Source organism: Thalassophryne amazonica, chromosome 8, assembly GCF_902500255.1.
Source record: "Thalassophryne amazonica chromosome 8, fThaAma1.1, whole genome shotgun sequence".
NCBI lineage: Eukaryota > Metazoa > Chordata > Actinopteri > Batrachoidiformes > Batrachoididae > Thalassophryne > Thalassophryne amazonica.
Genome location: NC_047110.1, coordinates 37,226,113 through 37,253,987, shown reverse-complemented (window position 1 = coordinate 37,253,987; position 27,875 = coordinate 37,226,113). Strand labels below are relative to the sequence as shown.

The window sequence follows — 27,875 nt, the reverse complement described above, 5'->3', positions numbered from 1 at the left end:
GTAATGTATTTACTGTGAGCATCCACCAAGTGACGGCTTAATTCTCAAAATAGTTTTGTTCATTCATCATATTCAGGTCAACTTAATTTTCTTGAAGCTACAACTTGAAAACTGAGTCTGGTTAACTTAATTCGTTTGTATGTTTGCATGCATTTACAGTGTACAGAGAGTGCGGCTCAAACCAAAGTCAAATTCCATGTATTCTGTGGATACTTGGCCTTTAAAAGCTGTTCTGATTCAGATTCTGATAAACCAGAAAATGCTGATGAACCCTGTTTTATTTGAAACTTCAAAGTTGTTGCTTCAGTTCTCCGTCATTCAGTTATCTGTGATTTTCAGGGAACACTTGACATAAAATGCTGACGGCTGATTTTCATATTAAAAGAATAGATGTCTCCCTTTTGGAAAGTCTCCCAAGAAATCTGATCAGAGAATCTTGATGTCTTCAGGGTGTATTAAAAACTAACCAGGAGAAAGCTGCTTTCAAGAACAGTTTCAGTTATTTTTTTGACCCACTTCAGATGTTTCTTGGTCAGAATGAGGTGGTAAAGCAGGAACTTGCAGCAATACAAGTGAGCAAAGAAAATGTTTAGATTTAGGACTTAACATCCAAGCTGCTGGCATGTGAACGTTACCGTGAAGTGTTGAGATAAGGAGTTGATGTTTGAATCCTAAAATGTGTAAAATATAATAAGTTGACTTTACAAAAAAAATATGCGAACTTGTTGCCTTAAAAAAGTGGCTTTGAGCAGAATCGCCATAGAGGAGTTGAGTTTATTATACGCAGCTGGAGACACAATAATCATCTATCAGCTAATTTACCGCGACAGCCTGATGGTTACCCTTTAATAAACATGAACGTATGCTTTTTTTCTTCATGTAAGTGGACCAAATTTGTGTTTAATAACCATGAACATATGCTTTTTTCTTCAGGTAACTGGAACAAGTACTTTTTCTTAATGTTTTCCTTCATGTATGTTGTGTTTAATAAACATAAACGTATACTTTTTTTCTTCATGTAAGTGGACCAAATACCTTTTTTCTTAACGTATGCTGTGTTTAATAAACATGAACGTATACTTTTTTCTTCATGTAAGTGGACCAAATACTTTTTTCTTAATGTTTTCCTTCACGTATGCTGTGTTTAATAAACATGAACAATTGCTTTTTTCTCTGTGTGTGACTTTAATGAATGTAATAAACCACATATTCTAAACCTTATACAGCCTGTGTTCTTTCCTATAATATTGTTGAAAAGGGTAAATTGTTTTTCAAATGAGGTTTTTGTGAAAAACACTTACTGGCACCTTTTGCTCTAAAAATACCATCTGGCCTGACACCCAGCCACCCTGCCGGGAGTGACTGAGAAGAAACTTTGTTTTTTCCGCCTTCATCACCTTGGGCAGCATCTCCGATCAGCGGGTGTCCCGCAGTCCCTGATCGACCGGGTAATATCTTAAAAGAAACTGCATCTATCGTGGCTAAGAATAAGCTTTGTTTTTCCGTCTTCAAACAAGCCCAGTGAACGACCCCGTCATCAGGAAATCGGGTGTAATAAAACATTCAAGCTTCAACCAAAGATTCAAGCTTCTCTACTATGTTATAAAAGACCATCCGGCGTGACACCCCCGCTGCGCAGGTCACACATGCACACACACACACACGCACGCACACAGCTAGCGTCTGCAACAGGTATTACAGCCGTGGGGTCATGTTTCCGTGAGGAGCTCTATGCGTGGGTATTTGACCGTCTTGCTGCAAAGACTTACAGCCGTTACAGCCGAGAGAGTTATTTTTAACCCTTCTTTAAGAATTAAACAGAAAAGGAGACGCATTAATTTAAGAATTAAAAAATATTAAAGGGGTATTAAAATATTCGTGTTTAATCAGGAAATTGAAGAGGTGCTAGGGGCGGGGTTAGGGGTGGAGCTTGGGGGCAGGGTTAGGGGAGGAGCCAGGGGCGGAGCTTGGGGCTAGGGGAGGACCCAGGGGCGGGGCTTGGAGGTGGGACTAGGGGAGGGGCTAGGGGCATGGCTGGGGCGGGACATAGTGACGTAATCAATTCTGATTGGCTGTGATGTCATAAGGGGGCGGGAGTAGGGGAGGGGTTAGGGGCGGGACATAGTGATGTAATCGATTCTGATTGGCTGTGACGTCACGAGGGGCGGGGCTTAGTGGCGTAGTCGATTCTGATTGGCTGACAGGGCCATAAATCAGTTTTTGACATAAGGTCTCTCAGTATTCTCTCTTGTGTCTCTGTGGTTTATTCGCCCCATTGTCCAGTAAATTTACTGGGACGAGATTTGATGACTGCCTTATCTATAGGAGTCACGCCAACAGTAGGTGGTATGAGAGCTGTGAGGCAGCCCGCTACTGTATATACAAATTTGGCCCAGGCCTGGCAGTACTCTTTGGATCTGTCGGAGTTGAGACAAACTGAACAATTATTGGAGGAAGCTCTGATGACCTGTGAAAACAGAGAACACGTAGTAATGATGTCACCAAAAGATCTACACATAACTATGCTATTCACTCCACGAAAGGATGAAAGGTATGGAGCAGGATTTCTGAAAATTCCATCAGAATTACAGACAGTAGCACACCTATACACAGACAGAAAAACCACCTCTGTGTGTAGTGTAGTGCTGACCCAAAGTGCAGACAAATGGTACAGAGGAAAACCTGAGGCTGTGCCGCATATTTCACTGACAAGGGCAGACACTCAGTCCTGGAAGGACCTTGGAGGAATTGCTAAAATAGCTGAGGAAGCAACTGATTGGCACGAAGCAGATGCAGTGTCAGTGTGGGATTTCAGTCCATCCACAGGCTTGTATCGGAAATACATGTTTGTAAGTGCTTGGACGACACCGGCGATACATGAAGTAGATCTGGACGATTGAAATTTAACAACATCTGTGTTGTTGACACAGGAAGATGAGACTTTATTGGCCAAACTGCCTCCTCATCTCTGGGTGAATGCACCCACAGATGTAGGACTGTTGAAAAATATTCTGCCAGTCAAAATTAAGCCACGATCAGATTGGAGACCACGGATCAAACAACATCTGTTAAAACCTGAAGCAGAAAAAGGAATTGAACCGGTTACTGCAGAATTATTGGAAGCAGGAGTCATCAGGGAATGTTTAGATGCATCCTGTAACACTCCAATATATCCTGTGAAAAAAGCACACAATCAGAATTGGCGAATGGTACAAGACCTACGTGCAGTAAATGCTGCAGTAGAAACTAGTGCCCCTCTGGTACCAGACCCACATACGCTGCTAAATAGATTAAGTCCTGGAAACATGTACTTCTCTGTCATAGACATCAGTAATGCATTTTTCTCAGTACCTGTTCATCCAGACTCTCAATTTTGGTTTGTTTTTACATTCAAAGGGAAAAGATATATATATACAAGACTCCCTCAAGGTTTTGCTGACAGTCCAACCATTTTTACACAAGCAATAAATTGTTGCTTATCTTCATTTACTCCACCAGAAGATTCACAAATCTTGGTGTATGTAGATGACATTTTGGTGGCAGGAAAGACAAAAGACAGCTGTACAAAATGTACTATGATGCTTTTGCAACATTTGGTAGAAACAGGAAGTAAAATTAAAAAGCAAAAGTTGCAGTTCGTGCAACCACAAGTGACTTATTTAGGCCACATCCTATCACCTGAGGGGAAACGAATACAAGACGATCAAAAGCACGCTATTCTCAAAGCGCCTAAACCGTCAACAAAAAAGGAAATTATGACTTTCTTAGGTATCTGTAATTATTGCAGAGCCTGGATTTCATGTTATGCAGAGAAGGTGCAGAAATTGCAGGATTTAATACACTCTATACCAATGGCTATGACTGACAAAATACAGTGGAATAAAGAAGCTGAAGAACAGTTTACAGCTCTTAAACAAGACCTTGTGAGTTCCACAGTATTATCTCTGCCCAATTATGCCAAGCCATTCACTCTCATGGTGGACACAAAACAGGGATTCATGTGTGCAGTCTTGCTACAACAACATGGTAATAAAAATAAATCAGTCGGCTATTATTCCAAACGTTTGGATACATTCTTATCGCCTGCTAGACAGATAGCTTATGTAGAAGAATTTTTAGGTCCTTATTTGAACTATGATGAACTATCAAGTGTCCTGATCTGAACTATATGTCCTCTGGCTGAACTAGCAGGTGTTCAACCCAAAAAAGGGCTATATTAGTCATTCGGTTTGTCAGGTACTTTCCAAGGCCTCTTAGGTACTTTCCCGCAGGCCAGGTGCAGTGGGCCTCAGGCCAGCTGCACCTGTGGCAGAAGGGTTTTTTAAAAAAAATCAGTTGTAAATCCTTCAAGTTTTAATGGGAGCGTTTGTCACATTGAAATAATGGCCTAACACCTGCTTAGGGTTCACTAGAGGACGGTTCCAATAGAAAACCATGTCTTGGGAATGAAATAAATAAAAAAAGTTGAAGGAGGAGCGATGCCCGCGGGTCTCCAATAAATAGATGAGCGCGGTCGTCACATATTCAGTCTCTCTAGAGGACTCAGTTTGTATAAGCTCTGTGTTGAAGGCTTAAATAAACTTAAAAACTCTGTGCATTTTATCTTGCTTAAGGCTGAATTATTCCAAAGTGTTGTGTCCTTTAATTGCAAGCCTCTTGCAATTAGTTTGTGTTATCTAAAGAAGACATCCTGAGATGACCAAAAGAAAGACCACGTCACTTATACAGCAATGCTATTGTCTCAGCCACACATTACCATTGAAAGATGCAACACCTTGAATCCTGCCACGCTCCTACCTACTGAGACAGATGGTGAACCGCATGATTGTTTGGCAGACACAGAGAAACAACAATTACCTCGACCAGACTTAACAGACGAACCATTTACAGATGGACTACATTACTTTGTGGATGGCTCATGTTTCAAAGATCAGAAAGGACAGACATTAACAGGCTATGCTGTTGTTAAATGACCAAATACTGTTATTGAAGCAAAACAGATTGATCATTTTAAATCAGCCCAAGCTGCAGAACTCATTGCATTAACCAGAGCTTGTATCTTGGCTAAAGGACAGAAACTATCAGTCTATACAGATAGTCAATATGCGTTTTCAACAATTTGGTTCTTTGCAAAACAATGGCAACAAAGAGGTATGATAACCTCTACAGGGAAACCAGTGACACATGCAGGCTTACTCACAAATTTGCTAGAAGCAGTGACATTACCATCACACCTGGCATTATGTAAATGCCCAGCCCACACCAGAGGCACAGATTTTGTCTCCAGAGGAAACCGTCTCGCAGACAAAATAGCAAAAGAAGCAGCAGCTGGTCGATATGGCACTTCTTCTATTTACACAGCTCAGACAGACAATGAACCATTAATAGATTCTGACCTTTTACTGGATATGCAAAAACAAGCACCAACACAGGAAAGAAATCTGTGGTTGAAAAATGGGGCAACCCCAAACCCCAAAGGACTTTATTGTGTACATAACAAACCCATCCTACCCAAAAGCTTATTCAAAGCAGCTGCAATTGCAACACATGGGTTAACGCATGTGTCGACAGGGGGGATGTTATATATGGTAGACCAACACTTTACTACCTATGGATTTAATTTATACTTAAAACATTTTTGTAAAGCCTGTGTTACCTGATTGAAACACAACCCACAGGGAAATATAAGACCCCGGAGAGGGCAATTCCCAAAACCACAGTATCCTTTTCAAATTGTTCATATGGACTTTATTGAACTAAATCGATGTGGACCTTATCAATACTGTCTAGTATTAATTGATGCTTTTTCAAAATGGGTAGAAATCTTTCCATCACAAAAAGCAGATGCTTAAACAGTAGCAAAAGCACTGTGTAAGACAAGTATTCCATATTATGGAATACCAGAGACATTGTACAGTGATAATGGAACACATTTTGTAAATGAGGTTGTACAAAGAGTAGCAGAACACATGAAAATTAAGTTAAAACATCATTGTGCTTACCACCCACAAAGTGCAGGATTAGTGCAAAGGACAAATGGCACAATAAAAACAAGATTAAGGAAATGTATGGAAGAGACAAAACGAACCTGGATTGAATGGTTGGACCTAGTAAAATTGTATATGAGAATAACACCAACACCATCAGGTTTAACACCATTTGAGATACTTTATGGACGACCATATCGTCTACCAATTTTTGACATGGATACTAAAACAGCAGATGAGGAACAAACATTAGCAGATTTTATGAAAAAGACATTAACACAGAAAGAGATAACTCAAACACATTTACTGCCGAATAATTCTGATCTTCCACAGGACGGCCTTCCAGTAGTCCAACCAGGAGACTGGGTGTTCATCAGAGTGATTAAGAGGAAGAACTGGTCCAGTCCTCGTTGGGAAGGTCCATACCAAGTGCTGTTAACAACACCAACTGCAGTAAAGATAGCGGAGAGATCAACGTGGATACATCTAAGTCACTGTAAGATACAGCGTGTGTTGGCTGCCTCCACAGTGTAAGGGGAAGTCTGGCTACAAAGGGAGTCTATTTAATTAGCAATAGATTGTCTCAACGCCAGTGAAGCAGGGAGATCCTTGCACTATTAGGTGAGGTTGGTTAACAACACTGTATCCTAGCAATCATGACTGAACTACAGCAGACCCCAAATTGGGGTGGTGTGTGTGCACCTACCCAGGTGACTGACCATACATATGTGGTAGTGCCAAGGACCTCCACAGAGAAGAATGGCAGCACCAGACGGAGGAGATCGATATACCAAGATGTGTTGCCACATGATCACATGTGGGGCTCGGATGTACCGAAGGACCAAAAATTGTGGTCTGTAGGAGATAAAATAGCATATTCACTGTTCCCCTGGATAGGAGTGGTAAAAAATTCATTAATGATTGAAACTCTGAGTCATCGATTGGGACTGTTCATGAATGTAACTGAGAAAATAGTAGCAGCTCAAAATACTGAAATAGATGCTTTACGTACCATGGTGATGCAAAATCGCATGGTTTTAGACTTGCTTACTGGTTCACAGGGAGGGGTTTGTGTTCTGCTGAACACAACATGCTGTACTTTCATCCCAGACTCCATTCATTCAGTGGATGTGCAGGACGCATTGGAAGAGCTGAATAAACTTCGTGATGCAGTGCATAAACACACCCTAGCCGTGAGCCAGTGGGATCCCTGGTCCTGGTTGACTTCAGGACCATGGTGGCAGTTACTATTGAAAATAATGACACCAGTTATTGTAGTCCTAATTCTGATTGGACTTTGCATGTGTTGTGTGATCCCTTGTATCAAAACTATGGTTGGCAAAATGGTCTCAAATACATTTGTACAGTGTAATCTGGCTTTCCAACAAACTATGCCAAAATATCAAGCATTGAAACAGTCAGACTTTAGTGGAGAAAAACTATAATGACTGTGTTGAGAATTATGATGATATTGAAAAGCTCACAACTTCCAGTTTCAAGCTTGAACTGTTGACGTGATTGAGTTAACACACTCTTAGCCTATGAAGCTTATAGCTGAAAAGTACAAGTGGTTAAAGTGGACAAATTTTCTATTGAAGTGTGTTTTGGACATGACAAAACTTATGTAAATAAACGATAAACAGGGAGGATTATGTCAAGGATTTTATATAGTTCATGCTTATATTATCATTTATTTATATAGTTCATGCTTATATTATCATTTATATCCTTTTATGACTACGTGACCTTTCCTCTTGTGAGGAGGAGGTTTAAAAGAAAGACTGTCTGCATTCTTCATGATTGAGCAAACTATTTTTCATTTGCATAAGTGCCTTATCCTGCTTTGACAAGCCACAAAGCTCATGTTGCAGGAATGGAAGGTTTCAGCCGTTACCTTGCTTTGCTACCACCCTCTTGCAGACATGACTCTTGTGTAACCTCTCCCGGCTGTCCTTGTTTGTTTTTTCTCATGTTGATGAACTGAATAAAAGGCTGGGCCAGAGGAGGGGATTTTGGGAGAGCTTTGGAGCTTAGCACATAAGCTGCTCCTTGTTCTCCTCCTCTGCGCAGAGCAAAAAATATATATATTTGTCTCTCTCTGACTGGTTTCTTTACAGTGTTTGTGCCTCTCATTTCTTTAAAAACTGGGTGCAAACCCAATATTACCATTCATTTTTATCATTGAAGATCAAAAGTCTGGGTGTGGGACAAGCACAAAACGGCAATATTTGCATATAATGATGCTGAAAAAGGTGAAAAAGTCATCATAGACTACTAGAACAAATTTCTTAACACACTTTCATTGTAAAGATAACTATAAAAGTGTGAAATTTCCCCTTTTTTCTGTTTTTCATACAATATGATCAAAGGACATAATAAGTCTAAGAATCACCCTAATATAATTTTTTGTCAGTAAATAATTAACTGAGGAAAACTCTGTGGTTGTTTGTTTGCTTTGATGGTAGCATTTTATGAACAATAAACAAATAGCACAACAGACTGTTTTTTTTTAGCATTTATTGAGACACTTCTCAAGTCGTTGCATCTGACATGACCTTTTTTCGAATTCCAGAGAATATAAGTTTTCATTCATCATGATAGCGCAAGCAAAGCTATATGAAAACCTCAAATTTTGCCCATTTAGCACAGAAGCATAAACTGCAACAACATACAGTTGCAGATTAATCCAAGAAATCAACCATAATGTGAATATTTGTTTGAATAGCTATTTGCTTGTGAAAGCAAAACAATGACCGCAATGAAGACACTAATATACAGGAGAGACATCAGGATTGTGGATGCAATGTTGATTCCTGCCGCGGTCTTGCCGTAGTGCCTGGCCCCCTCCAGGTCTCCAACCATCTTTCGGTCTCTGGCCTGAAAAGACAAAGAACATAACAATCCTAAACCCAGTGGGTGACAGAGTACTTTACATAATTAAATATTTATTGTGCCATTCATTTGGTGCTGCTTATTTAGGCCCAGGTCATAGTGGCACCAGATTAAACAGACAGTCTGCACTTCCCTATCTTTGTCCAAGTCCTGTAACCCTTCCTGTGGGATTACAAGACATTCTCAAGACAGCTGGGTGATGTAGTCCTTCCAGTGTGTCTCAGGCCTTGGGGCCTCCTTACAGTTGGGCATGCCTTGAAGACTGACTCCTTTTAATGCAAAGAAGCAGCGGATCTACTCTGAGTCCCTCTTAAATATTTGAACCTCTCACCCTGTACCAGAGTGTAAGCACAGATACCTTAGGAAAGAACCTAATTTCTGCCATTTATCTCCGCAACCTTGTCATTTTGGTCATTACACAAGTTCACAACCATAGGAGTGTAATTCAAATGGAAAATCAAGACTCTCACTTTCTGGCTCATCTCTTTCCTCACCACAGTGGTCCAGTACAGCATCCACAGGACCTAAGATATAGCTCCAGTCTGTCTGTTGCTCTCATGCTGCATCTTACCCCTACTTGTGACCAAGACCCTCAGATATATATACTCCTCCATTAAGGGCAGTAATTTTCCTCTAACCCAGATGGGACAGTCCACCCTTTTCCAACAGAGAACCACGGTCTCAGATTGGGAGTTGCTGATCCTCATCCTACTCAATTTCAATTCAATTTTATTTATATAGCGCCAAATCACAACAAACAGTTGCCCCAAGGCACTTTATATTGTAAGGCAAGGCCATACAATAATTACATAAAAACCCCAAAGGTCAAAATGACCCCCTGTGAGCAAGCACTTGGCGACAGTGGGAAGGAAAAACTCCCTTTTAACAGGAAGAAACCTCCAGCAGAACCAGGCTCAGGGAGGGGCAGTCTTCTGCTGGGACTGGTTGGGGCTGAGGGAGAGAACCAGGAAAAAGACATGCTGTGGAGGGGAGCAGAGATCAATCACTAATGATTAAATGCAGAGTGGTGCATACAGAGCAAAAAGAGAAAGAAACACTCAGTGCATTATGGGAACCCCCCAGCAGTCTACGTCTATAGCAGCATAACTAAGGGATGGTTCAGGGTCACCTGATCCAGCCCTAACTATAAGCTTTAGCAAAAAGGAAAGTTTTAAGCCTAATCTTAAAAGTAGAGAGGGTGTCTGTCTCCCTGATCCGAATTGGGAGCTGGTTCCACAGGAGAGGAGCCTGAAAGCTGAAGGCTCTGCCTCCCATTCTACTCTTACAAACCCTAGGAACTACAAGTAAGCCTGCAGTCTGAGAGCGAAGCGCTCTATTGGGGTGATATGGTACTATGAGGTCCCTAAGATAAGAAGGGACCTGATTATTCAAAACCTTATAAGTAAGAAGAAGAATTTTAAATTCTATTCTAGAATTAACAGGAAGCCAATGAAGAGAGGCCAATATGGGTGAGATATGCTCTCTCCTTCTAGTCCCCATCAGTACTCTAGCTGCAGCATTTTGAATTAACTGAAGGCTTTTCAGGGAACTTTTAGGACAACCTGATAATAATGAATTACAATAGTCCAGCCTAGAGGAAATAAATGCATGAATTAGTTTTTCAGCATCACTCTGAGACAAGACCTTTCTAATTTTAGAGATATTGCGTAAATGCAAAAAAGCAGTCTTACATATTTGTTTAATATGCGCTTTGAATGACATATCCTGATCAAAAATGACTCCAAGATTTCTCACAGTATTACTAGAGGTCAGGGTAATGCCATCCAGAGTAAGGATCTGGTTAGACACCATGTTTCTAAGATTTGTGGGGCCAAGTACAATAACTTCAGTTTTATCTGAGTTTAAAAGCAGGAAATTAGAGGTTATCCATGTCCTTATGTCTGTAAGACAATCCTGCAGTTTAGCTAATTGGTGTGTGTCCTCTGGCTTCATGGATAGATAAAGCTGGGTATCATCTGCGTAACAATGAAAATTTAAGCAATGCCGTCTAATAATACTGCCTAAGGGAAGCATGTATAAAGTGAATAAAATTGGTCCTAGCACAGAACCTTGTGGAACTCCATAATTAACCTTAGTCTGTGAAGAAGATTCCCCATTTACATGAACAAATTATAATCTATTAGATAAATATGATTCAAACCACCGCAGCACAGCACATCCTAGACACTTGACACTGAGCAAGAAGAAACCACTGGAGCCCACCAAGGGTATCATCTTTGGAGAATGGCAGCTGGTGCAGTTTTAAGGCCCCTTTCACACAGGGCCTGCGTGGAGTTGCATTGTGCTGCGTATCTAGTATGCGGAATGGCTGCATATGTTGCACGCGGGGGGTGTTAGCCCACCTTTTCTTCTTCCGTGGTTTCTGTGGTTTTGAAGCTTCACTGCCAGCAAAGTTCAGCAGAGTCCAGCCGGATGAATAAAATGTAGCAATGCAGGTATGTACTTGTAAAAAACCTTAAGTCTTTTTCAGCAGACTGACGTAGGGCAGCGTAAAATTGCGGCGGTATTGCGTACAGTAGCGGAGTGTTGCATAGAGCATTGCATCCAGTGAACTACACCAAATGTACACAAAAATTTTAACTTGTTAAAAAAAATTTAATTAAACATGTTAAATTTTCACTGACTCCTTTGCGTCCCTCAGGGTATTGCCACATAGGGCTTCATAAGCTCAGTGTCGCTGGTACGCCGCATTACGCAACTCTATGTTGGCCCGGTGTGAAAGGGGCTTAAGGGATCATCCACTGCACGGCGGCACCCAGGTCCAAACCTGAAGTGGCTCATGTGGGTGAGCACCTGTAACATCCTTTCACTCAAAAATAAAACAAACAACAGATAATTATTTGTATATGTACCTAAATTGTGGCACAGTACTGTACTTTTGAGAGACTACCTGTGTAGAATTGTACAAGTTTGAAAAATAAGATGTGATTTCCAAGATACAGTTGTAACAAAGATGGATTTTACAATATATGATGCAAGTTCCTTTGGCTTCTCTCTTTTTCACTCGGAGTTGCTACAGCAGAAATAACTTCACATTACATGGAGTATGAGCAGGGGTGGCCTTGAATCAGGAACCTTCTGCTCAGGAAACAAGCTCACGCACCATTTGTTCCACCAGCACCACCGCATATTCTCAATGCGAACAATATTTTACTGGCTGTCTGAATTTCTAACAGATTGGTCTACAAGAATGTTTTTGATATTTGCTGATATTTGGATTCCAGACACCTTAATTTGTGGTGCTGAGATGAAAATTACATGTTAAAAAAAAAAAAGAAAAAATCAATTACTAAATAAAAAAACATAATTCTTTCAATACAAACACACAGAAATGTGGGTGTTTGTATGTATGCAACATTCTGCAATATTGCATTTACAGTTATTATTATTTTTTAAAAAAATCATACATTGTGATTTCTGGATTTTTTTTTTTTTTTTTTTTTTTTAGATTATGTCTCTCACAATGGACATGCACCTAAGATGAAAATTTCAGACCCCTCCATGATTTCTAAGTGCGAGAACTTGCAAAATCGCAGGGTGTTCAAATACTTATTTTCCTCACTGTAGATTATTCTGGATAACAGAAAATTAGTATGCGAATCTTGGCATTTTTAAGGAGTGGAGCTGCCACAGTCAAACTCACCTTAACAGAGAAGATGAGAGCTGCCAGTCCGAGGCAGCAGCAGAAGCCCGAATTCAAGCTGTAGAAGAAGCAGCACAGGGACCAGACGATGTGGTCTTTAGGCAGCTCAGTGCTGATGTTCACGGCGGTGTGTTGATAAAGCACTGGGCCTCCTTGCTGATTTGGAAACCCTCCAGTGCCTCCCTGCTGCAGTGGCATAGCCTGTTCTGGGTATTGGTGAGGATTCATTGTTGTCTGCTTGACAGGGCACAAAGAGACTGTGTGTAGAGGAAGTGTAGAGGAGCCTTTCAGCATGGCTGAAAATGTTCTTGGGTCTTGCAGTTCCCCTTGACTTTTTTTTTTCTTGCTTGAGTTTTTATTTCCCCAAAGCACGAGACACAGGAAACAAAGCAAATACATATTGTTAGTTCAGCCAAGAACTTCAATTTTTCTTCCAGGTTTTGTAGAATTTATTGCACTCACCTCTGCAGCAAGTACAGCGTTGGAGTAGAACTGAGGAAACAATTTTATATTTTGAAGCCATCTCAGAAACATTTTGGTTTGGTTGGTAAAACATTTTGAAAAGTGTAGACTCTCCGAAACCATACTTGATCAAAATGTAAGTCCCTTCAGCTGCTCTCTTGTTTGCGCTCAGGGTCGCCACAGCAAGTCCAAGGTGGATCTGCATGTTGATTTGGCACAAGTTTTACACAGGATGCCCGTTCTCACACAACTCCGCATTATATGGAGGAATGTGGCAGGAGTGGGACTTGAACCAGGAGCCTTCCACACTGAATCCAAGCACTCTAACCACTTGGCCACCATCCTTGCCCCAAAGTTTTTCTCAATCAATATATCAATAATAAAATCTGACTGGATTTTATATATATATATATATATATAATAGCCATTTATAGACATCTTTACAATAAAATACCCGATTTGCACTTAGATTAGACATTAGATTAGAGAGAATTTTATTGATCCCTTGGGAAGATTTCCTCAGGGAAACTGAGGTTCACCATTGTAAAGAAACACACAGGGTAATATGTACACAATACACAGAGTATCAAAAGTGAAAGTAAAAAAGAAAAACAGTTTGCAGTATAAATACACAATATAAATGCCAGACATACTAATACAATAACATGCTTTTGGAGGGTGGTATGCATTTTCAGAGGCCCGACGTTCATGACGAGTCGCCCAAAATGACAGATATTCACCCGAGTTAGTGATTTGATCTTAACAAATGCCCCACATAAATACTCCTCAACTGGGGTTTTTTGCAATGATCTCAGTGACCACTGTATCGTGGCCACTGTTAGGAATACTAAAATGGATAAAAAGAAACCACGAGTCATTATAAAGAGAGATTTAAAACATTTCAGTAAACAGGCATTTAATCATGACCTTTCTAAGTGCCAGTGGAATAGAATTGAATTCATTCCAGATGTTGAAACAGCTTGGTCATTTTTCTATGAGTGTTTCATGGCTACAGTTAACCAGCACACCCCCTTTAAGAAATTTAGAATTAAAGAAAGAGATAATCCTTGGTTTACACCAGATTTGGCAAATGTTTTACGTGAGAGGAACCTTGCCTGGGCAAAAGCAAGAAAATCTGGTCTCAAATGTGATTTGGATATTTTTAGAAAATTAAGAAATAAATATTAAATAAAATGTTAAATTAAAAAGGCCAAGTCCGAATTCTATTTGTCTACAACTGATAGTCTCAATGATCCAAAAAGATTTTGGAAAACTGTAAAATCTCTAACCGCTGGAAATGACTCACAGGCTCTTCCAAATTATATTGTTCACAACTCAAGAAATATTTATGATAAGGCTGAAATGTTAAATTGTTTCAACAAACATTTTATTTCCTCTATACCCTCTCTAAATTCAACCAGTCCAGTGACTGTGTCTGAATCATCCACTGACACATCAGCCTTTAGTTTCCAGCCATTTACCTTGGACCAAGTCCACACAGCATTAAAATTGTTAGATGCTCGAAAACCTCAAGGACCTGATTTAATTGATCCCTACTTTCTGAAAATTGCTGCTGATTTTATAGCACAACCCCTGACTTAGATTTTTAATTTGAGTGTGAGCACTATGCAAATTCCCAAAATATGGAAATCAGCTTTTGTCACACCATTATTCAAAGGTGGTGACCCTACAATATTAAATAACTATAGGCCAATTTCAAAACTTTGTATTTTATCTAAAATTTTGGAATCTTTAATAAATGACCAGTTGAAAGAATTCTTGTATTACAATAATATATTGTGCAATTTTCAGTCAGGTTTCAGAAAAGGTCATAGTACCATTACAGCAACACTGAAAGTGATCAATGATATCTCAATGGCTCTTGACAATAAGCAACATAGTGCTGCGCTTTTTATTGATTTGTCAAAAGCTTTTGACTCTGTGAACCATATTTTACTTAAAGAGAGGTTGACCTATATTGGACTATCTAAAGAGGCGGTTGGGTGGATTTGTAATTATCTTACTGACCGATCCCAATGTATTAAATCTGATCAGATTTGTTCTAATATTCTTCCATTAACGAAAGGAGTGCCCCAGGGCTCTGTTTTGGGGCCACTCTTATTCACTATTTATGTGAACAACGTTGACCAGGATCTCATGGACACAAAATATCATTTTTATGCTGATGACATGGTCATCTATAGTTTTGCAAAAACTCTAAATGCTAGTGTCTCTATATTACAAACCACTTTCAACATAGTTCAGGAAAAGTTTCTAAAGCTAGAACTCTCTTTAATGCTAATAAGAGCAAAGTGATGCTGTTCTCAAAAACAAAAAACAATCTGCTGATGAGCCCTTCAACTGTCACTTTTCAAGGGGCAGAGATTGAAAGGGTCAAATCATTTAAATATCTAGGAATCTTAATTGATGACAACCTTAACTTTAAAGGACACGTTGAACAACTAATTGGTAAACTGAGACTGAAAATTGGTTTCTATTTCAGAAACAGGCTATGCTTTTCTTTTAATGCAAAAAAGAAACTCGTAGCTGCAGCATTTTTACCAATTTTGGATTATGGTGACCTCATTTATATGAATGCCCCAACTCAAGTATTGAAACTATTAGATTCAGTCTACCATGCCTCTCTGAGGTTCATCACAAACGGTAAGCCTCGTACACACCACTGCGAACTTTACATACGTGTGGGCTGGCCAGCCTTGGATTCTCGTAGACTCACTCACTGGGGTATGTTCATTTATAAGCGTATTCCCCGTCTGCTCCCCTCATATCTCTCTGAATATATTCAACCAAAAGTGGCTGGACTGTATTCCTTATGCTCTTAAGAATCACTGCTCCTGTCTGTACCAAGTGTCCGCACAGAAATTGGGAAGGTGGCATTTCAGTTTTCTGCCCCCACAACATGGAACAATCTTCAGAAAGACTGGAAACTAAAGGAACTGGTTCCAATTGGCAATTTTAAACTTTTGCTCAAAGGCTTGGAAATGAAATCCATGATTTGTAAATGCTTTTAAATAGCTGTATTATTGTATGAAATGTCTTTTATGTTTTGAAATTGTTGTGATTTGTGCCGCTGTCTTGGCCAGGACTCCCTTGAAAAAGAAATTAGTAATCTCAATGGGACTTTCCTGGTTAAATAAAGGTTAAATAAAAAAAAAAAAAAAAATTGCATTGTTACCACTTTTTACTGCAATACACAACACGTAATGCGTACATAAAAAGTTGGCTCACTTTAACTTTTGTCTCCACCTTAAAGACACTAACCACACGTTTGAGGACAAGGAAGTTAAAATATTAGCCAGAGAGAAGAAATGGTTTGAGAGAGGGGTCAAGGAGGCATTCTTTGTGAAATGTTTGAAACCCAGCCTTAACTGGGGAGGGGGTCTGAGACACGCTTTATCCCCTGTTTACAATGGTGTACTCAGGTCAAAGCAGTTTCAGTCTTTTGTTCATGGTAATGAGTCATTCACGTCATCAGCAGAGTCGTCAAGGGAGCCATCAGGAGAGGGACAGCTGCCCTGTCATTAGGAGGGTGCTAACTAGAGCACAATAGGTGCTAATTAGAGCTATTGTTTAGTCACCAGCCTATAACAGTCTGCCTCACGGTAGGAGGGGTCTGGTTAGGTTTAAAACTCCAGCTTTTGTGACTTCTTGATTATTCTTCTCTACAAGAGGCAAGACAGAAGTCAGACCACCAGAGCAAGAATTTTAGCTGAGGAAGCTTCTGCGATTTGAAGCGAAATGTCCTCATGTCAAGCAACCCAGTCCAGTCGAAGATTCAAGCTTCTCTACTATGGAAACCACCTGGACAACTGAGAGCCTACACAGAAACATTGTTTGCAAGAATATTCTCAATTCGCCTTCACTACTACTGAGTAGTCTTCTAGAATATTCTCTAACTGCTAGAACTGTCCAGAATTTTCTAGAAGTTTCCAGAATTATCTAGAAATTTCAAGAAACTTTTAGAACTTTCTAGAACGTTAAAGAAAATAAAATCAGTTTGTGCTGAGTGTAGTCATTTTTCCATAGACTTTAGACATAAGCAGTTGAAATATAACACTTAGAAGCCAGAAACAAAAATTGTGTTACATAGTGTAATTATTTAAACAAAATTATGCAGGTGCATAAATTTGGGCAAACTTGTCATTTTATTTATTTGAATACATTTAGCACTAATTATTCAAACACAAAATAGGTTTAGTAAGGTTTGGCATTTTGTTCGGTGGGGGGGGGAGTGCATGGTAGGCTATCTCAGCTCCCGGTCTATGTACCAATGAGGGACACCCATGTGTGGCCGCGAGCCCCAATGGCACAAAGCGTAACTAAGGGGGCCCAGGGGTGTGGCTGGGCCCACACAACCGCAGGACTAATGTGTGTCTCACACACACATTTGGGACGCGGGACACAGGGGTAAATACTGCCCAGTGCGGAACGGTTGGCAGCTCTGGGTGACAGGTACGATATATCCAAGTAGTCAGTGCCATAAGTATTTGGGCAATTTTTGAAAATGTACCTCTGTACATCATAATTGACATTAAATGGCAATCAAGATGTGCCTGTAGTGTAGTGTAGTGTAATTCAAGGTGGTTTAGCAAAAAAAAAAAGAAAAAAAAAAAGTTTTGTTTCTGATTTTTCCCACCGGAGCAGCAATTATTTATTTATTTATTTATTGGTTCTTCAGTTGACATTTCGACTCATATACCCACACCCAATTAAAAGGAAAGAGTATCAATCAGTAAACTGCAGCAAATTAGATTTTTGTTGATACTGAAATCTTACAGGTGAATGTTACAAGTGAAGTGCAACAAAAATACTTTGATAGAAACAAAGAGCTTTTATCTCAATTATTTTAATGAATCTCACAAACAACAACTCATTAAAGATGGGAACTCAAAAACAAATGAAATGCACGCAAGCTTTGACCCCATTAAAGTAAAATAACTAGTACATGCATTGAACATTGAACGGTTCACAAATTTCAAGTAAAAAAAAAAACAAAAACAAAAGAACTTTCACTTATACAGTCCGTAGAATTCAGTGGCCATCGAAAGATGGACACATGAAATATTAGACCCCATTTAAAATGTCTCTGCCTTTTCTGTGATCTCATCTCAGGACAGAAGTGCTGACAACTGTCAGATAAACTATGGTCGAGTGTTCTCAAAAGGTTTAGGATCATTTATTAGTATCACGAAAGCTGGCGCAAGACAGGAGACAATTTTTTTGTGGAAGTGGCTACTGCCACAGTACTTTGTCACGAATGTTACCCTTTAACCACCATTTCCTCTTTACCAATGAGCGACTCTGTTCTGCCCATTCTGTCTGTTATTGATTTCTTACCCATGTGAAGTTTGAGAATAGGTTGAGAACAGAGAATAGGTTCCATTTTTTTAACATTCATTCAGATATCCATTTTTGGATTTGACACACTGTGGCACGCTCTACTTATTGACACAGTACTGTGGCAGTGGAGTAACCAAAATGGGATTCGTTGCAGTCTACGCCCATTGTAATGTGAAATACGATTGGCCTTGTGTCAACAGACAAATGGAGCTCCTACTGACAGTATTGTGGCAGTAGCCATTTCAGTGCTTACATGCTTCAAATTTTCTACCATGGCCACAACACACTGCCAGATTTTCTAGAGTATGAGTCACACCAGTCATATAACGCCTCAAGGAGGAAGGAAGAAAAAAACAACAAAAAAACCAACAACTCCATCTGCAACCTCAACATGAAAATGATAACCAGTTTTTCCAAAACTCACTTCATAGTCACCCTTTGTTGACTTCAATGAACATAAATACTTGTTTTATAAAAAATAAAATACATTTTTCTTGACCCCAACTTTTGACAGCACTATAACAGTAAAACTTTCCATTTCTAGGCTATGTTGTTTATAAATGGAACTGTTAAATTCTTTCTAACATTTTTCAAACATTTAAATTCTCTCAACATTTTAGTTGTTGAAATTATTAATATTATACGTAATATTATACGTAGTATTAGTAGTAAAAAAAAATGCTTCAAAAGTAGGGTATTGTGGTGGTGTGTGTGTGGTGGGGGGGGGGGCTGTGTCCCTGCCCCACCCCACGCTCCCTTTCCCTCTGGATTCGCCCCTTCTTTGATGTTCCAGGTGACCCAAATGCAAAATCCTCAAACTAGTCCAGCAGTTAAGGGATAGTAGAATCGTGCACTTTTTTACAAAAGCGCCAAACTTTGTCCAGGGACTCTTTAGGTTATATTAAGTCATGTCAAAGCGGGAGACATTTGATTTTAGCCCTGTATCCTGCTTTTTTTAAAAGGGTGTTTGCATGGTTATAATACAGTGTATATTTTGATATTCATATGACAATACGATCATATGGTTATTATGTAGGGGGCCAGTGATCAAGATTGGACATTGTTAAGCTGTAGAGAATGGCTACTGCAACTAGTGCAAAGCTATACTGCGCTTATGTGATCATGTATCGTGCGGCGTCATACGTCGTCGTACATCCTTATACATTAGCAGGGTGGTATGTTTCAAAATGGAAAGAGGTAGAGGACTCATTTCAGGCCTGTAGGGATCTTTAACAGGCCTCTACCTGTGAGACATAAAATTAGGTCACTGTGATCTTCCTAGCATGAAAGCTGTAGAGAGTAGTTCATTAAAAATATTTGCCAACCAGGTATTTACAGTGTCTTCAGTTAAAAAATATGGTGATAATCGTCCAATAACATAAAATAATAATGATAACAACAACAACAACAATAATAATAATAATAATAATGGTTATGGCCATAAAAACAAAATTGATTTCTTGTAATTAATAAAAAAGCATTTCCTTCCGTTCAAACACTTGCTATTTTAGAGTGTAAATATGTTAGAGTGCATGAGTAGCATCTTTCCTTTGCCCTATGCTCGCAAACAGCTATATTGCATAGGTATATTGATATTCACAATGAGTTAGACAATACTTTGTCACTTTAGCTATATTGCATAGGTATATTGATATTCACAATGAGTTAGACAATACTTTGTCACTTTCCCTAGATAAACGCTTTTTCTAAGAGTGTAAGCACACTGAAGTACATTCGAAGCATACCTACTTAGCCTTAATACATTTTTCATAACCTTCAAGTTTATATTATGAACTTAAAAAGACATTTGGATAAGAGTTTGTCATGAATTATATGCTGTAGAAGGCTGAAAATGGTTATTCTCTTAAACCCAAGTTTTTAGAGTGTAGACGTTTATGGATTCAGTGTCTTCCGATCTTATATACTTCAGGACTCTATAAAGTACCTCTGATAAAGTTTTGGCGCTTTGTATAAAAGTGCATGATTCCCCTAAAATTTGTCCCTTAGCCGCCGGACTACAGTGCTACTGTTTGATCTTAGCACTGCATTTGATATGGTGGATCATCATATATTATTGAATAAAATTGAGAATTACTTTGGAATTGGTGGCAATGTTTTCATGTGGGTGATATCCTAATTATCTAATCATTCTGTGTGTCATATATACAGTGTTATTTCAAACATTGCTCCTGTGAAATATGAGGTACCATAGGGGTCTGTTTTAGGCCTTGTGCTATTCTTTCTCTATATAGCACTCCTGGATGAGATATTGCAGCATTCTGGAATTATTTTTCAATGCTACAATGAAGACAATCAATTGCACATGGTTGTAACTGCACATACTCTAACATACTAAGACCGCTGTCACACATAGCAAGAATGAGGCCGAATGGTGTCAGAATGACGAATCAGCCCACATCCAAAAAGTGTTGAGGTGCAGTCTGAAAACATTAGGCAGCAGTCTCAGAGCAGTCTACATGGGCAGGCCCATTCATGCGGCTGCTTCAAATGTTTTGCACATGTGCAAAACAATTGTGGCACAGTCCAAGAGACACCCATCAAACGGCAGTGTGAGTGCAATCCCACTGCAGTCTACATATTCGTATGGCGTCACAACAGCATTTGGAACAATCTGATCGTGTTTGGGGGAACCTCGACATGGATCGGGCAAGTCAGATCCTGCTGGCATGTCCCGCTTGTGTCACATACATGCACCTCCACCTCTCTGTTCAAGGAGCACAATGGATATGTTGATATGCAACATGTATGTGGCATGCATCCATCATGTGCAGTAGACGTGAACATTGCGCAATCAAACTGAAAGCACTGTCTATCACTGCGAGCCATGCTGTGTCCGTGACCATGATGCTGATAATCCGTCTTGTGTGGCAGATGCATGTCCATCCTGCCACCGCTATGTCCTGCTCAGAGGTCAGTGCGCACAAGGGAGAGAGCATATGAGCAAATACGTGTATCAGTGGGTTGAGTGAGTGAGTGACAGCACTCGGGCCCATCCGTCAGTTTGGGCTCTTCATTTATGTTTCTGGTGCATGTCTCTGTACTGTTGTCTGACAACAATTGTGCGGGTGTGCACAACTCAGTCTGGACTGGATCCACTCACATTCCACGTTGTCGTCCAGCAGTCGTATACGGCTGTCCGACTGTCCATCCCTCCCAACTGCGCCTCAAGGTTTGGGTTGTTTTCCCGTTCTGGGTGATTCTGCTTGGTTCTTGCACATTCTTGCTGTGATGGGGGTCAAAGACTTTAGAGGACTGCCTGGCTTCAGTTAAAAACCAGATTTCTAGCACCTTTTTACTTTTACATTCTGACAAGACCGACATGATGGTCATTGGTCCTGCAAGACACAGACATCAATTTGACCAGCTAATGTTACCTTGAACATGTGTGTTATTCATCACAGTGATAGTGAAAAACCTTGGGGTGACCCTAATTTTGGCTTCCCTCCACTGACTTTTTGTCCATTTGAGGGCAGATTTTAAGGTTTTGTTATTAACATACAAAACCTTTCATGGATCACAGCCTCCCTAACTGGCTGACCAAATTAAACGATTATGTACCTGCTTGTATCTTTCAGGAGGAAGGACTGTGCATTCCTAAGGTTAAAAAGTAGTCAGCAGGCTACAGCGCTTTCTGTTACCATGCAATTGTTCTGTGGAATAATCTGCCTCCTCAGATAAAATAGCTTGATTCCCCTGAGACAATCCAGTCCAGATTAAAGATTGGGTTTGTGTTGTGTATGACTAATGTACTAGTGTTACACTAAACTGATTTTTCCTCTCCTTAATTATGTTACAATGTAGCAGGTCTCAGTTTCTTCATACCTAAATTTTGCATCTGTTAGCTTAGCAAAGCACTCACTGCCAATGACCACATTAGTTTCCTGTTTGTTACTGTGTTGATTTAATACTGAGAAATAAGGCTTTCGTGGATAGTTTCAGTTGATTGATTCTGCTCTCCTTTTACCTGTTTGAGGTGCTGTGGTTTGGTCAACCCACTGCACCACTGTTTGAGGATGCAGCCTACCAAATCAATCAATCAATCAACATTTATTTATAAAGCGCTTTACAGCACCAACTGGTGTCCAAAGTGCTTAACATTAAAAACACAAATTTACAAAAATAAAACACATATAAAATTTTAAAACATATAAAAAAAGAACATAAAAATAACAGAACATGTCACCTCCCCACTAAGTGTTAAAAGCCAGTTTAAATAAATAAGTCTTTAACTTAGATTTAAAAAGTGCTAGGTCAGGAATAGTACGTAACTCAAGAGGTAGCTCATTCCACAGTCTGGGGCCAGCTACCGCGAAAACATGATCACCCCAGCGTTTATATCTTGACCTTGGAACATCTAAGTAAAGCTGGCCAGACGCCCTTAATGTCCTACTGTAGGTGCGCAAAGTTAAAATTTCAGACAAGTAGGGAGGTGCAAGGCCATAAATAGCTTTAAAACCAAACATTAAAATTTTAAAATCAATTCTAAAACGAACTGGAAGCCAGTGGCGTGAGTACAGGATGGGCGTAATATGCTCACGTCTAAAAGTGTTTGTCAAAAGACGAGCAGCAGCATTCTGCACCAACTGGAGACGTGCAAGAGACGACTGATTAATGCCCGAATAAAGTGCATTACAATAATCAAGTCTGGAGCTGATGAAAGCATGAATGGCCGTCTCAAGATCACGTCTACTGAGAAAGTGCTTTATTTTAGCCAAAAGGCGAAGTTGGAAAAAACTCGCTTTGACAACAGAATTTATCTGTTGATCGAACCTCAAACAGCTGTCAAATATCACTCCCAAATTCTTGACAGCTGGTTTTACATAGTTAGCCAAAGCACCAAAATTTGGTGTTACCACATTTGGTATGCCAGTGCGCTCAAACACCATGATCTGAGTTTTACCATCATTCAGGTAAAGGAAGTTTTGGGACAGCCACTGCTTTACATCACAAATACAATTAAATAATGATGACAAAGCATCACTCCCATTAGTCCTCACAGGCAGATAGATTTGCAGATCATCTGCATAACAATGAAAGGACAGGTTGTGCTGGGTTATAATTGACCCCAATGGCAGAATGTACAAAGAAAATAGAATTGGCCCAAGGACAGATCCCTGCGGCACTCCACAGCACAGAGGAGCAGTTGATGAGGAAAGGTCCCCAATCATGACAGAAAAGCTCCTTTCAGCCAAATATGATCTAAACCACTTAAGTGCAGTACCATGAATGCCAATAAAATGTTCCAACCGAGAAACAAGTACTGTGTGATCCACAGTATCAAAGGCTGCTGTGAGGTCCAACAGAACCAGCACACCAGGATTCCCTGCATCCACCGACAGAGTAATATCATTATGAACTTTTAAAAGTGCTGACTCAGTGCTGTGTCGCGATCTAAACCCGGCATGCCGTACACAGCGGGTACATTTTAATTGAAAAACATACGTTTTAACTGGCACACGGCGTGCGCTAGCCCATTCGGATTGTCATTAAAGTGCACCATAGCCGCAACTACTACATAGTAAGTAAAGTGTGACGCTTGCTTTCTGACCTGAGTATCACCTGAACTGTGAAAATAAGGGTCAATATACAGTTGTATGAAAAATTATGGGCACCCCTGATCATTTTCATGATTTTCCTTTATAAATCACTCCAGATTACTCCAACAAAGGCTGACAAGCCATGTTTGTTGTGTGTACAGAAAAAGGCACTGCAAAGTTTTGTATGTTTGTTGTTGTTTTGTATGTTGTAAAATGAATACAGGCCTTTCTGAGACAGAATGAAAGGCACAAATCAAACAACACAATAACATTCTCATCAGGCTTTTATCCATTGCTGACAAAGCATCTGGTTTTTAATCATAAAAGCACAATGTCAAAAACTGATCACTGCTGACTCTGATAACAGCTTTCACGCCGATGCAGAAATTAGTAAATCTGAGTCATCAATCAAGGCTTAGATGCAGCAGGAAAAAAAAAAAAACATGTTAATACATTTTCAACCAGTCTTACACTTATTTCCAACATCAGCTTAGTAAATTTTGAAAGCACTTTGAACATCAGATACATAAGAATTGTCTACATTTAATGCAGTGAAGTGAACAGACCAGTTCATTTAATACTCACATCATTGTCAAGGCCATACGTGACGACATCACAAGGCTTAAACGGACATTTTAGGAAATAACGTATGAAAATGTGCTTTTCCAAAAACTTGAAAATCCTGGATAAGTCCACTGTTCAGATTGGTACGGTGTAGTGTTTAAATGGATCATCATCTTCATATATTTAAACATTTCTTACAAACTGCAGTGGCATACATTACTTTTCTTAATCTGAGTTTATTTTAATGAAATGTTTGTAGTTATGATGATTGAAGTAAATCCACTTTTATTAGATTTTTTTTTCTGAAATGAACTAACGACATCTCAAAGATTATACTTCCCGTTACGTATGGCAGCCAGCAGGTTAAACAAACTTTTGTTTCTTGCAGAAGCAGCTGGTGGTTAAACTTTTGCTTTCTGATAAATGTGCACTTTGTCTGGGGAAATTTAAGGCATCACATCTTGGAGGAGGCGTCGAAGGCTGAGGCCCCTGGACGGCTGTACACACGTACGGATGCATTCTGAGAACAAAGTCAGAAGAAAGAAAGAGAATGGAACAGTAAACATTTCACTTTGTAGAAAACACATACTCATAACTGTAGGAATGGCACCCCCAATCCCACAAAAAACCCTGAAAATAACAATGACAAATGTGATACTTTAAATAAAGTAGTTGTGCTAGATGGTTGTCCACTTATTGGTAGGATTAAGTAATGAATGGATATACTGAAACTTTATGGAAAGGTTAAAACAGACTGGGGTTAGAACAGTTCATTTTTAACTTTAATATGTAGTACACTTTGTTCAATCACATGCTGTTAGGAGACAGAGGAATTAAAATTTGTAGAGTGTTTGTGCAAATCTGCACATCTGGCAGAATGGAAAAAATGAAAGTTATCAGACATTTCTCAATCGCAGCTTTGAGTTGGTGAGCAGTTGTGACAGAGAGTGATCTCAAAAGTCTTTCAATAAGGCTGTTTTTTTTATTTAAACATGGATTTTGCTCAGTCATAAGATGTTAGGATTTAAAGGGATCAGGTTTACCTTCTTGGCCTCAGGCATTGTACTTGTTCAGAAAGTTTTGAACCGTGTTTCCGTAGTCTGGATGGACGGCTTTCAAGTGCTCCACCTGCACAGCAAACAAGGCTGACATTTAACTGATCCTTAAGTTACCCATGGGTCTCACACGGTGACGCATCTTAAATTTATAGATTTGTTTATTCAACAACAGCATCTTTGGCACAGTCAAAAATTAAACCCATAAAACTTTCTGATCTCAAAATTACAAGAGCTGGTGTAGTTCTGGTTTGGTGAATGTTGTGATGGAGAAATACAGTTAAAAGTGAAAACTTAAACGGTGCATGCAGGTAGGACATTTGGGACCAACCTACTCATCAAAACACCAAAAATCAGGGAATCTCTTGGATTTCTCAAGTAGAGTTTCATACTCTTGTCGAACAAATAAAGGCATTCTGAAGCAGTTCTGGTTTCTAACATCTTACTAAGACATGAGGTTTGCTTCATCCTGGTTAGACATCTGTGAGTACCAACAGTCACACAAACATGCCAGCCCATCAGCACAGCTCTTTAAAAATCACATGACTGTGCAGATGATGCCTATTTCTCTCCTGATTAAAACTGCAAATACCTCCAAAGTGAAATCAATTCCAGCTGAGGTTTTTGGAATTTTTATTTATTTTTGTGATAAATGGGACATCATAAAGACAATCGTTGGACTGTGTAGTTGTACACAAGATGGCTGACATAGACTCACATGCGATTCTGGATGAAGGGCTGAGCTTCTTTCAAGGACATTGCCATGTTCATACAAAGCCTCACTCGCTGCTCCTCATTCAGCACATTTGTGTAGAAGTTATGAACCTGCAGTATGGCAAACAAATGCATGATCCAAATTTGTTACTGCAAAATTGGCCAACCTATATGGACAATAATTACAGCTGTGTTCAAAATATCAGCAGCATGTTTAAAAAAAGTGAGCAAAACTCAAAATCTTTATAATAGTTTTTATTTTCATACACGCAAATGCACTGGGAACACTGCACATTCTACTGCAAATCAAAACACGAAGGAAAAATTGATTAAATTGTTATTACTTTACAGCAAGTGGAGAAAAAGGAGTAGGCTGTTCAAAAAATAATGTCTGCATTTTCTTTACAAACATTTACTATATAAACTAAAACGCTGCTTGAAGTTTGAGTTTCCAGTGAATCACTGAACAAATATTTAGTTGTATAACCACTGTTTGAGAACTGCTTCGCATATGTGTTGCACGGAGTCGCCAACTTCTGGTATCTGAACAGGTATTCCAGCCCAGTACGATTGCTCTACATTCCACAATCCCTTTGTATTTCTTGGTTTTGCTTAAGAAACAGCATTTTTGATGACACCCCACAGGTTTTCTATTGGATTCAAGTTTGGGGATTGGGCTGGCCACTCCATAACATTAAACTTTGTTGGTCTGGAACCAAGATGCTGCTCGCTTGCTGGTGTGTTTGGGGTCGTTTTCTTGGCCAAACACCCATTTCAAGGGCATTTCCTCTTCGGCATAAGGCAACATGACCTCTTCAAGTACTTTGATAATTCAAACTCATCCTTGATCCCTGGTATACGATAAATAGGCCCAGCACCAGGGTAGGACAAACATCCCCATACCATGATGCTGCCCCACTAGGCTTCACTGTCTTCACAGTGTACTGTGGCTTCCATACAGCTTTTGTGGGTCGTCTGACAAACTGTCTGTGGCTCAGAGACCCAAAAGAACATCTTTGATTCTATCGGTCCACAAAATGTGTTCTTTGGCAAATTGTAACCTCTGAAAAATATAATACACCCACCCACAAATTTTGTTTTTGCATGTTACTCTGCTATTAAAGCTGGAGTGCCAGGAAGCATATTGAAATTGAGATGATTGTTAGAATTTTGATGGGGACCAAAGTAATTTTGTTCATTAGTGTGAATATAAAGGATTCCCAAATATTAGTCTAAACGTGATTAAAATTCGTCTGTATCGAAGCAAATTCTGAATTATTGGCACGTGCCAAAAATTAGAAAGCCAGGACACCATCTGGGTGATGTCACAGGTCACGTGGGGGGTTTTCACCGCTAGCTGCGATGCATGCTGGGATAGAAATTTAAAACTGAAGAAGGTAAGATGGAGGAGAGAGACAGTAGAAGTGGAAGAAGCGAGGAAGACCGGCGATATACACAGAAAGTGCGAAGAAAAGACGTCATTTGGAGTGAGAGGAAAAGAAGATCAACGACGGTGAACACTGGGAACCAAAGGATCGCTGGGAGCAACTGCGATCTGACTCACGTGAATTTGCAGTGCTGCTTTTATAATGATGCTGAAAAAGGTGAAAAAGTCATC

General features: G+C 39.7%; 1 protein-coding gene and 1 long non-coding RNA gene across 3 annotated transcripts; both read right to left on the bottom strand.

Annotated features, from left to right (window-relative positions):
- Positions 1–25,546, bottom strand: LOC117515435. 2 transcript variants are annotated; one of them, XR_004562148.1, is made up of 4 exons: positions 25,532–25,546; positions 24,451–25,008; positions 5,185–5,195; positions 1–12 (listed from the first exon to the last, which is right to left on the bottom strand). It is a non-coding gene; the product is annotated as an uncharacterized LOC117515435 (long non-coding RNA). The 2 variants fall into 2 exon arrangements; XR_004562149.1 differs by lacking the exons at positions 1–12; positions 5,185–5,195 and adding an exon at positions 6,941–6,950 and having other exon boundaries at positions 24,442–25,008.
- Positions 8,621–12,828, bottom strand: LOC117515432 (interferon-induced transmembrane protein 1-like). Its single transcript, XM_034175999.1, has 2 exons — positions 12,544–12,828; positions 8,621–8,864 (listed from the first exon to the last, which is right to left on the bottom strand). The coding sequence occupies exons 1-2, from the start codon at positions 12,769–12,771 to the stop codon at positions 8,682–8,684; spliced, it is 411 nt and encodes a 136-aa protein (XP_034031890.1). The 5' UTR covers positions 12,772–12,828; the 3' UTR covers positions 8,621–8,681.
- Positions 25,547–27,875: the final 2,329 nt, after the last annotated feature.

Coding starts and splice junctions, on each gene's coding strand:
- LOC117515432 (XM_034175999.1), bottom strand. CDS start 12,771: ATGAATCCTCACCAATACCCAGAACAGGCTATGCCACTGCAGCAGGGA. Junction 8,865..12,543: donor CTCTCATCTTCTCTGTTAAG/GTGAGTTTGACT, acceptor TTGTCTTTTCAG/GCCAGAGACCGAAAGATGGT.